The sequence below is a fragment of the Watersipora subatra genome, chromosome 8 (genome assembly GCF_963576615.1).
Source record: "Watersipora subatra chromosome 8, tzWatSuba1.1, whole genome shotgun sequence".
In the NCBI taxonomy this organism is placed as follows: Eukaryota; Metazoa; Bryozoa; class Gymnolaemata; order Cheilostomatida; family Watersiporidae; genus Watersipora; species Watersipora subatra.
The window spans coordinates 40,132,942-40,145,187 of record NC_088715.1 but is presented as its reverse complement, the minus strand read 5'-3'; the positions used below and the strand labels follow the sequence as shown (position 1 = coordinate 40,145,187).

General features: G+C 35.5%; 2 protein-coding genes across 2 annotated transcripts in view; one reads left to right on the top strand and one right to left on the bottom strand.

Annotated features, from left to right (window-relative positions):
* The window catches only part of LOC137401885 (PAN2-PAN3 deadenylation complex subunit pan3-like), a 35,704-nt gene extending 31,264 nt beyond the window's left edge, over window positions 1-4,440 (top strand). Inside the window, exons 13-15 of the mRNA XM_068088358.1 lie at window positions 482-694; window positions 2,913-3,051; window positions 3,669-4,440. Coding sequence (XP_067944459.1) covers window positions 482-694; window positions 2,913-3,051; window positions 3,669-3,812 — 496 coding nt within the window. The 3' untranslated portion in view covers window positions 3,813-4,440. The remainder of the gene's footprint in view (window positions 1-481; window positions 695-2,912; window positions 3,052-3,668) is intronic.
* A 3,298-nt stretch (window positions 4,441-7,738) lies between these two features.
* LOC137401884 (rho GTPase-activating protein 26-like) overlaps window positions 7,739-12,246 on the bottom strand; it is a 76,024-nt gene continuing 71,516 nt past the window's right edge. The window contains exons 21-22 of the mRNA XM_068088357.1: window positions 8,838-8,956; window positions 7,739-8,639 (exon numbers count right to left, since the gene is read on the bottom strand). Coding sequence (XP_067944458.1) covers window positions 8,548-8,639; window positions 8,838-8,956 — 211 coding nt within the window. The 3' untranslated portion in view covers window positions 7,739-8,547. The remainder of the gene's footprint in view (window positions 8,640-8,837; window positions 8,957-12,246) is intronic.

The window sequence follows — 12,246 nt, the reverse complement described above, 5'->3', positions numbered from 1 at the left end:
ATGAGTTGCAATATGTTGAAGCAGATATTCTTAGAAGAGTACATTGTATTTCGTTTAATTTGCTCCTGAGCCCTAAAAAGAATAGTTTTCATAAGTACATGTAGCAGTAGAAAACTGCATTATATAAAATTGTGAAAATTTAAATGTAAAAACCTAAATTATATGTAAAATTGTAATTTAAAAGGAATTTATTGTCATTTACCTTAGAGGTATGTAAACAGAAGTCTAGGCTTGGCAATGCTTAGGTTAGCTGATAGAATGAGTGATAAATACATAGAGTGTAAGATGCTTTGAGTGTGATTATCTACCTTTAATATAAGGAGGTACGTGTTTAAGCTTTGAGTATCTACTTTAACAGTTTTATAGCGATGTTTGAGTCATCTTCTCACTTTCTTGAACAAACTTTAAATAGGATACTATTTTGAAGCTCCACATGAGCTTGTCATGCTCTGAAAATCTGATTGGAACGCTTTTATCGTAGGTGCTTACTGTCTGCAGTTGACCTGCTCTCTGGCAGCACCTCCACACTTCAAGTGGACGATCTACTGCCGCTAGTCAGTGCACAGCTTTTCACTGAGCTAAACTCACAGTTGGTCCGGTATGATGTCCTTGAGAGTGAGCTGAGCAAATCAGTAGAAAACGGACGTCTGTTCAGGCTGCAGGCAAAGCTCAACACTATTTTGGAAAGGGCAGAGTCAGTATGCAACATCTGCTTTTGCCTGATATGTACCGTAAATCCTCGGGTAGAAACCGCCACTGTGTATAGGGGGTATACCTAACATGTACCGTAAATCCTTGTGTATAAACTGCCACCGTGTATAGGCGGTATACCTAACATGTACCGTAAATCCTCGGGTATAAACCACCACCATGTATAGGCGGTATACCTAACATGTACCGTAAATCCTTGTGTATAAACTGCCACCGTGTATAGGAGGTATACCTAACATGTACCATAAATCCTCGGGTATAAACCGCCACCATGTATAGGGGGTATACCAAACATGTACCGTAAATCCTCGGGCATAAACTGCCACCGTGTATAGGCGGTATACCTAACATGTACCGCAAATCCTCGGGTATAAACTGCCATCGTGTATAGGGGGTATACCTAACATGTACCGCAAATCCTCGGGTATAAACTGCCACCGTGTATAGGCGGTATACCTAACATGTACCGCAAATCCTCGGGGATAAACTGCCACCGTGTATAGGGGGTGTACCTAACATGTACTGTAAATCCTCGGGCATAAACTGCCACAGTGTATAGGCGGTATACCTAACATTGAAGGTTGTTAAAGGTAAACGGGTATACAGGTAAGTCGAACCCACCGTTTTTCCATTCGTTTAACACATTTAGTTTAATCTAGCTGTGTGAGTCGTTTACCAAGTGCGCTGACTCTGTCTGTCATCACACGCACACACACACACACGTGTTGACTGGCGAGGTGGCAATCGAACAATGAGTGTTCTCAAATTACTGTACACCAAACAAATACCAAATCAGTGGACACCTGTTGTAAAACATGTCATCGAGAAGGGCAAAATATTCCACTACGTGTAATTTAAAATTTTGAATGCAACTTTAGAAACTACCAACCGAAATGTTGCCGAAGTTTTTGTATCAATGAAAAGCAAGAAATGAATGAAATCAAGCGCTTGAGATGCTTGATGACAGTGACCACGCCCAATGACTTCGTTTCATGAGTACAAGGACTGGTTATTGCCTAGCATCTTATCGGTGAATAAATTATTTTTAGCATTTACTCATTCTAAAAGGTACCTTAGCTTTGAGCGTAGTGTGAAGTTTACAGATATAATTTGTAGACTGTGTGTATAAGTCGCACCCCAAACTGCACGATGATTTATAGTAATTAAAATTAAACATATAGCATGTTTATTGTGAATATGTATCATTATAGAGTAGACACGTCTACAGTGTAAATAATCCGTTCCAAGAACTTTTACGTTATACAAACCGTAAAATACATGTAAATTGAATAGTCTAATTTATCATCTTAGAACAGACTGAGTCTGTACTACTGTGTACTTGGTCATCTTTACTAGTATGACTCAGTGTTAGTAACAGTCTGTACTACTGTGTACTTGGTCATCTTTACTAGTATGACTCTGTGTTAGTAACAGTCTGTACTACTGTGTACTTGGTCATCTTTACTAGTATGACTGAGTGTTAGTAACAGTCTGTACTACTGTGTACTTGGTCATCTTTACTAGTATGACTGAGTGTTAGTAACAGTCTGTACTACTGTGTACTTGGTCATCTTTACTAGTATGACTGAGTGTTAGTAATAGTCTGTACTACTGTGTACTTGGTCATCTTTACTAGTATGACTGAGTGTTAGTAACAGTCTGTACTACTGTGTACTTGGTCATCTTTACTAGTATGACTCAGTATTAGTAACAGTCTGTACTACTGTGTACTTGGTCATCTTTACTAGTATGACTCAGTATTAGTAACAGTCTGTACTACTGTGTACTTGGTCATCTTTACTAGTATGACTCAGTGTTAGTAACAGTCTGTACTACTGTGTACGTGGTCATCTTTACTAGTATGACTCTGTGTTAGTAACAGTCTGTACTACTGTGTACTTGGTCATCTTTACTAGTATGACTCAATGTTAGTAACAGTCTGTACTACTGTGTACTTGGTCATCTTTACTAGTATGACTCAGTGTTAGTAACAGTCTGTACTACTGTGTACTTGGTCATCTTTACTAGTATGACTCTGTGTTAGTAACAGTCTGTACTACTGTGTACTTGGTCATCTTTACTAGTATGACTGAGTGTTAGTAACAGTTTGTACTACTGTGTACTTGGTCATCTTTACTAGTATGACTCAATGTTAGTAACAGTCTGTACTACTGTGTACTTGGAATTTTTGTGCTCTGCAGTCTGAACATGGATGGCCAGTGGAGCGAGACAGGTGACAGGTACATCCTCAAACTGTTCCGAGACTATGTTTATCATCAGACCGGGGAGAATGGGGCACCATGGGTTGACATGGCGCATGTGGTTACTGCACTGAATAAGGTCGGAGTTGCTGAAATCTTTACAAGTTCTCTTTGTTCACATATAAATACTCAATATTTTTGTAGCGGTGCGAGCGTGTTTCTCTAAACATAAGGTTATGGTAGTTTTGGTATGCAAATATTTGTTGGAAGACGAAGGAAAAATAACGATGTTGATGAACTCTGGAAAAAAATGATGCCTTACAAGTCTCAAGTGTTAGTCATTAACTATAACACAAGTTGGTAAACTATTTTCATATACTTTTGAAATGCTCGAAAATATCTCTCAGTTGATGAATTTGAAAGGTTGTATTTCAGAATGGAAGGTAGATCTTCAGTTATAGCCTTATTTCTATCAGTTGAAAGGTTTTAGTTCAGAGTTAAGGTTAGTCATACTGTTAGAGGGCCTGTTAGGGGGCGTTAGATTTTGCCAGGTTTATAGAGTTCCCTTATGTCTCGAGGCTCACTAAGGAGTCAACAGGATGCAAAAGGAGTTTGAAGAACTTGCGACTTTAATACATGGAATACCATTGAGAGTAGAAACCTCCAGCGCTTTCAAATAATTTTTTTAACTTGGAGTTTGGTTTGTAGACGTATATGTAGATGTAGATTGGCTAATAGTACAGCAACCTTTTATAGCTTGATGCGGGCGTGCAAGAGAAACTCTGCCTCACTTCATCTGATGAAACGGCTGTTATCGTCGTCTCGTATGCCGAGCTCAAGAGGTGCTATGAGTCAGCGTTTGGTGATATACTCGAGGCAAATTTCACCACCTACAACTAGTAACCACCGTATCTCAAATGTTCAGCATTTAATGAATTATCGGATAATTTGTATCGGCCAGTATTCTGGGCTGCAATACCTTAGAGACTCATACTGTAATATTGCTATTTGTTTATGTTCAGATTTTTTTACTTCTTTTGTAAATCTGGTACAAAAGAAAGGGTTACACTATTAACTGTCTTTAACATTTGCTCTCCGTCGCTGATTGCCTTATATTTCTTCACGGTAGAGCACTGGATCTCAGGCTGGCATGACCACCTTTCCTTTCGTTATTCCTATCTATTTGCTAGACAAACTTCATTCACAGTTACATAGTTTTTGATAATTTTTTATTTAGCTATGAAGATGACCTGTCAAATTTGTAGATTGATGGATGGTCTTTACTCCAAAGCGTGGCATCGGAGTACCATTAGTACCAGCTTACAAAAATATTGTAATTATTTGCCACTTTATGCTTTTCTATTGCAAGTATTTTTTGCATATCAAATATTCTTTGTTATATTTGCTAGTAGTTTATATTGTAAGTATAAGAATATTTAGGTTGCAATATTGTAGCTTTTTGTCCCTCTATTCTGTACAGAAGGAAACTGTGGAGGTCTATTGAATAAATGATAGTACTATTACAAAAGGGTTTTCATTGCCATCCGCATTGTATACACAGTGTTTACAATGTCCTGACTCTCAATGTAAAACTCACAATGTATACACAGTGTATACATCGTGAGTTTTCGAGCACCATCACGGAGCAAAGCATTTTGGGTGTCAGCTTTCCGGAAAAAGGCTCCATAATATTTGGTCAGGATCAATAAAATGTGGGAAGGTGAGCTAGGATGGGCAACATAGAAGGTAGGCCAAGCGCAGGCGAGTGAAGCTCGCATTCTGCTCATGCTAACAATATTGTGAAGACAGCTTTCGAAATATTGCATTAGCTACTAATGGCGCAATTGCAATGCTTATATTTTGAGTAACTACAATAAGGATTCATTTGTAAAATCATTGGACTGTTTCGGGAGTCTAAGCTTAATGCAAAGTGTTTTATAAATGACTGATATAGATTGAAGTTTGTGTCGTATTCTGATCTGGACAATCATACGCACTGTTTGAAAAACAAACAATTGTTAGTGCCTGTTTGGTGAAAATTTGTTCCATAATGACTTGGTAGTAAAGGTCACAAAATCAATTCCATCAACCTTTCCCGGCTAGTTATGTTAGTAACACTTTCAGTGCAAAATACTTTTCAGACTGCAGCTAGTTGATCAGATCACTCATGTGATTTCCCTGGTAATTACTCAGCAAAGAATGCTGCCTACCTAATTTTTATTGCACAGATTTGCCAAATTGTGGATGTAAGAAATCTTAAGAGTCAAAGGTATAACTTGAGAGCTTTTTAACAATAATTATATGTTTTAAGGCAAAAATTGATGATAAAAAATTGTTAAGCCAAGGATTCACGCAATTGTTTTTGTTGTACTATTATGCTATATAGCTAAAAGCTTTCATAGCTATGAGAAAGCTAACTGATTTGCTTATTGCGTTAATCTTGGGTGTTCTAATTTAACTTCACTTTCCAATGACTTGGTTGAAGGTTATGCAATACGGCTTTTGCCCAATCTCTAAAGTCGGTCCCATCAATCGACATGTTACATAGGGAAAGCTAGCGGAAGAATTACGCCCAAAGGATAGACGACATTTTCACCACTTATTTGAAATTATTATGAGACATTGCTATCTCTGAAATTCGAGAATATCGCTGATGGAAATCAACCTGTTCAAGCACCAATCTAGCGAAGATAACCTCCACCAATGATTGATCCACCAGGTAACGTTGATTTCTCAGAGCCTAGTAAATGACCTAGTAAATGGACAAGGTGGAGAGCTAGATGGCCAGAGATGCTAGTAGAATAATTGAACATTTTGACAGGGAACAGATAAATATCCTAGCATATTCTCTCGGAGAATAGGCTGAAGATGTTATTACATCATCCTTGTTGGCATTCATAAAAACACACATGACGACATGCTGGCAGCGTTTGATGGCTATTTCGGTATCAGAACCAATATCATTGTCGAAAGAACCATATTTAACAAACCCACTCACAAAGGAGATGGAATGGACGTGAAAAGAATAGGTGGAATAGTTGTTGAGATTGATGACGACCAACTCAGCAATAAACTACAGTCCGAACCAAATCTCGCATTGGCTAATGCAGTGCAATTTAGTAGAAGGTATGAAGCTGCGAAAAAACTTCATTGGTACAATGCAATGTACAATAGTATCGTACATCCTATTACGACTACGATGGAAAGCATGAGATCCAACCACAGCAAACCAAAACATAATAAACATTATAGTAGCCAAAACAAATATCTAAGTTCGAGGAAAAGCAAGCAAAATGTAACAGATTTAAAGTTCTAATGCTTTTAATGATGTGAATGCCTCAAAAAATTTGAGCAAATGAAATTAAGATTATTATACATATATTTATACTAGTTGTGCCCTCCAGCGTTGCCCGTGTAATAGAAGAGTCTTTGGACAGAAAGTTGATTTGTATTTAACATATATCAACATTTGCCATTATAACTTTCAAAGTACATATCATGAGAGAAGTGTGTCGTGTAGATGAAATAAATTAAGAGAAAAATAAAAACAACTGTAAAGGTTTTAAAACTTTGTCAAACAACTGTACCTTTCAAGCTAGTAGCCTGGCATATTGTCAATGGAAAACTCCACTAAGCTAGTTAATAAGGTTAGGCTTCCAATGACGGTAAGCCATGACTTTGAGTCTGTATTGTTGTCTAGCTCAGCTGTTCTAATAATAGCTATAGCTGGATTTCCGACGAACACACGGACTTTGAGAAATATATATATGCATATATATTTGTTGGATATTGTTTCCAACCTTTGAATTTTGTTGGAAATTCAAAGGTTGGAAACTTTTATCGGCTTGATCTAATCGTCAAGTCGTAATCTGATCATGTGACCCTATACTTCGCAAATATTTTTTTTCAGCACTTTTCGATTATCACAGGTGACCAACAGGCTCGTCTTGATTATCAGACAAGGATATGTACTCCTTCGAGCTAAGGTTAAAAATTAAATGAATTTTTATGGTAAGTTATAAGATATCACTGCTAAAAGTGACAGCATTACAATGACAATATAATAGACGCGTAAGAACAATAGACAGGGTTTTATTGAATGCGTGAAGTATATTTGTGAAAATATTTCGACGAATAAGGTTGCATGAAAGTGTAAGTTTTGAAAAGAGAATCCAGACTACGGCGGTCTTGTGTGGCTGCAATTAACTGTTCGTTTTTGAGCTTTGGAAACTTATAATCACATTTCTACATATTTTGCACCTACAACACAGCAAAGTAAGACATGGTGAATCTTTTGATATCAAATAACTGTAATGTGAATTTTGTTGCAAGTCAACCTTTAAGACAATTCACACAATGCTTTGAAACTACAAAACTTAATGTCGGTGATCAAGTACGTGACCTTGACAAGTAGTGTAAAGAAACTGCTAATTCCCTTCACAAGGATGCAAAATAAATAAACACAGCTTGCGTCTAATCACCAGAATAATATTCTGGTATATATATATTATACATATTTTATATCAAATATATATATGAATACATGAAGCCAATGTATGTGCATACAATGAACAATCATGTACAATGAGCCTGCACTATAGCTCTGCTCAATAATAGCATTCCTCTTCTTTTTATATCGATTGTTCTGCGACAGGCCCTGCCCTTTATTTTTGTTCGTCGCTCAGTCAACTGAGCCGGCTTCAAGCAGTGACCAAGCCGTCTCCTATGGTAGAAAGGCTTGGTGATGCTAGTAGCTTTAGGGTCAGTCTCTCTAGTTCTGGTCACGGCGCTTTGCCATAACAGTAAGTTCAACTTGATTCAGCGGGTAAGGGATGTCACATAATATATTTAGATGAAAACTCTTCACTCTATAAACCTTTGGGGGCATAATATAATTGTTTTCATGAATATAAATTACTGTAATTTATTAACACTTTGAGCAGACTACTGAAACGTTGGTAAAAAAATACTTATTTACATAGAAAGATGAGTGAGGAAAAGGCGAATCCAATAAATCGAACACCATTTAGTTATTTTTACTCCAACTACAAGTACGCAATGAGAAATTGGATAAAAGATGTTTAAATAGGTTACAAGTGGAACGAATAAAAACTGATGTGCAATAATTGAATGGAAGTCCCAGAGTATTCTCTATTAACCACATACAAATCCAATTGGGACTACAGGACAATGCTAGAAAAGAAATAATAAATTCATACATAAGACAGATACCTAGACTAAAGCCAGGAAAATTATGAAACAAAATGACAATAGTTATAGAATTGAGATAAAATAATACAGCAAATCTAATAACTAAATTCAATGTCCCATTCATTTAATAACTTGATTGTCAGATATATCATAAAGAGATTTTTAGGGCTTTTTGCCCGCTCAACTCAATTGTGATATTTGGTCAGCTCATGTAATATCATTTAGAGGAGCCTCTCTACGGTATTGTTACAAATCCCGACAATACAGAGAAGAATTAGTCTATAGTCCTCAGAGAGCTAATGCGAGCTACTCTACGAGTCGTATCCGGTTGAGATATTCTAAGGAGTCATCTGCTCTGCGAGGAGCAACTAATGTAGTATGAATATTTGCGTGTTGGGTGAGCATAACATATTTTATTAGAGTTTCAGTTCAAATATTCAATATAGTTAGCTGGTAAGAGTCCAGTCTTTCCTCTCAGAGTTCCTTCCAGCCACCCAGGCTCTCGTGATTCTCGCACTGAAACAAGAAGAGTTGTATCAGGCTCAAATAACATATTGCCAGGGATAGCCGATGTTAAGCAATCTCTACACGTTTTAGATGATGAGGTGTGGACCGCTGTATCCACGCCTAGCAAGATGCCGGAGTACTAAATGGGGAAATAACCAGCTGCTACAGGTTCCAACTAAAGCTGATACTAAGAAACCTGCGACTCACCATTATATATTATCTCATTAGGTTCAAAAGACAGTTCAGAGTCATTCTCTGCATCACAAGCGTAAAGTGTCCGCACACGCCGCTCCATCATGGAAGCTCCTGGCCCAGGAACACTTGACCTACAGACACGACAGACCCGTGTCTACATTTAGTAATTAGAAATAGGGTTGAGGGCAGTTCAAAACCCTCAATGCTCAAATGTTCAAAATCGAGAACCTTCCAAAATTCAATGTGAGCTAGCTACATTGGGAAGAAAGCTTGGAATAAATTCAAGGCTCACTTCAGAACACACATCAAAGCCCTACAACCAACTGTTACAAACATCAATGACGATGATTATTATTAAATATTATACCATTTCTGTATAGCAATGAGGAAAATAGCATAAAATAGCAAATGAAACATTTAGTCAAATGAAAAATTGAATAGCTCATCTCAAATCCACATGTGTAACTAAAATAATAATATTTCATTTATTTCTAATACATAAGCTGAGCTTGGCCATAAATTTTAGTGTCAGACTCGGCGTGACATACTAACAATTTTAACGCATTTTGGAGTATTTCGCGGTGCGTAACTGTAAAACTAGCATTGTTTTGCCAACAGAAATCAGTTTAAAATGTATTGATTATAGTGTGGTATGAGTGTTTATGGTATGAATAACTTACTACTAATTGATTATAGTGTGGTATAAGTGTTTATGGTATGAATAACTTACTACTAATTGATTATAGTGTGGTATAAGTGTTTATGGTATGAATAACTTACTACTAATTGATTATAGTGTGGTATGAGTGTTTATGGTATGAATAACTTACTATTAATTGATTATAGTGTTGTGGTATGAGTGTTTATGGTATGAATAACTTACTACTAATTGATTATGGTGTGGTATGAGTGTTTATGGTATGAATAACTTACTATTAATTGATTATAGTGTGGTATAAGTGTTTATGGTATGAATAACTTACTACTAATTGATTATAGTGTGGTATGAGTGTTTATGGTATGAATAACTTACTACTAATTGTAAAAACAACTCATCATTTTTACGAGGTGGCTTATGATAATAATTATGTGAACCGTCTGCGAAATAGTGTTGAGAATGGCCCTGAACAGTCCATCTCACAGACATAATAGAAATTTGGGCACTGACTTTAAAGAAGGTTGACATATTTTGGAAAGTTACCTTGTTTGATTTAACCCTATAATACTAAAATAAAAAAAACTAGATGGTTTCATTTGAATGGAGAGAATTAGCATGTGATTAATCACTCAGAAATCAGAAACGAAGATATCGTTGTTCACAGGAACGAAGTTATGGTTCTTGTGAACAATTTATTTAGCGAGTAGAAGTGTGCAATCCATTTTTCAAATCATCGAGTCTGAACTGAAAAGTAAAACTATTATCTACTGGGAAAGACCTTATTTGTATTCACGAAAGTATGCATATATTTATGATACTTGATTTTGTCCAACATGAGCATGACAGTGCTATATGAATTAATTCTAACTGCAGCATCCTAAACCTGAACTAATAACAGACACCTGCTGAGAATGTCATAAAACCTGACAAACGGTAATTCTGGTGTCAGAGTATCAGTAAAACATCAAATATGTTTGATTTGGAGAACCAAAAGAGATAAAAAGTTAGCCAACCAGCACAGGTATATGTTCTGACAGTCGACTGTGTGACCATGCAATAAGACAAATGCCTCACTTCCAGATCAGTCAATCGGCATGAAATTCTACGCAGACACTCTTAAGATCTCCAATTGAAGACCTTCAACACTATGATGGCCATTTGCAAGAATGTGCTAAATAGAATAACAATTATCTGCTAATGGATAAGCGTACTCTGAAACTGCATGATCTAATGCTCTAGGCAGAGACAGATGAGTGCACAACACAATATTGCAAGTCTGTACTCAGCAGAAATGTGGAGTATAACAACACTAGCAGCAAAAAACCCGGAGAGGCTGGTTGTACAAACACAACTGCATCGAACAGAATATCCAAAGGAATGTTTGTCTGAATAAACTACTAAATATTTAATAGAACATAGAGTAATAAACTATTAGATACTCTCTGATAGTATATAGAGTAATAAACTATTAGATACTCTCTGATAGTATATAGAGTAATAAACTATTAGATACTCTCTGATAGTATATAAAGTGATAAACTATTAGATACTCTCTGATAGTATATAGAGTGATAAACTATTAGATACTCTCTGATAGTATATAGAGTAATAAACTATTAGATACTCTCTGATAGTATTTAGAGTAATAAACTATTAGACACTCTCTGATAGTATATAGAGTGATGAACTATTAGATACTCTCTGATAGTATATAGAGTGATAAACTATTAGATACTCTCTGATAGTATATAGAGTAATAAACTATTAGATACTCTCTGATAGTATATAGAGTGATAAACTATTAGATACTCTCTGATAGTATATAGAGTGATAAACTATTAGATACTCTCTGATCGTATATAGAGTAATAAACTATTAGATACTCTCTGATAGTATATAGAGTAATAAACTATTAGATACTCTCTGATAGTATATAGAGTAATAAACTATTAGATACTCTTTGATAGTATATAGAGTAATAAACTATTAGATACTCTCTGATAGTATATAGAGTGATAAACTATTAGATACTCTCTGATAGTATATAGAGTGATAAACTATTAGATACTCTCTGATAGTATATAGAGTGATAAACTATTAGATACTCTCTGATAGTATATAGAGTGATAAACTATTAGATACTCTCTGATAGTATATAGAGTAATAAACTATTAGATACTCTTTGATAGTATATAGAGTAATAAACTATTAGATACTCTCTGATAGTATATAAAGTGATAAACTATTAGATACTCTCTGATAGTATATAGAGTGATAAACTATTAGATACTCTCTGATAGTATATAGAGTGATAAACTATTAGATACTCTCTGATAGTATATAGAGTGATAAACTATTAGATACTCTCTGATAGTATATAGAGTAATAAACTATTAGATACTCTCTGATAGTATATAGAGTGATAAACTATTAGATACTCTCTGATAGTATATAGAGTGATAAACTATTAGATACTCTCTGATAGTATATAGAGTGATAAACTATTAGATACTCTCTGATAGTATATAGAGTGATAAACTATTAGATACTCTCTGATAGTATATAGAGTGATAAACTATTAGATACTCTCTGATAGTATATAGAGTAATAAACTATTAGATACTCTCTGATAGTATATAGAGTGATAAACTATTACATACTCTCTGATAGTATATAGAGTGATAAACTATTAGATACTCTCTGATAGTATATAGAGTGATAAACTATTAGATACTCTCTGATAGTATATAGAGTAATAAACTA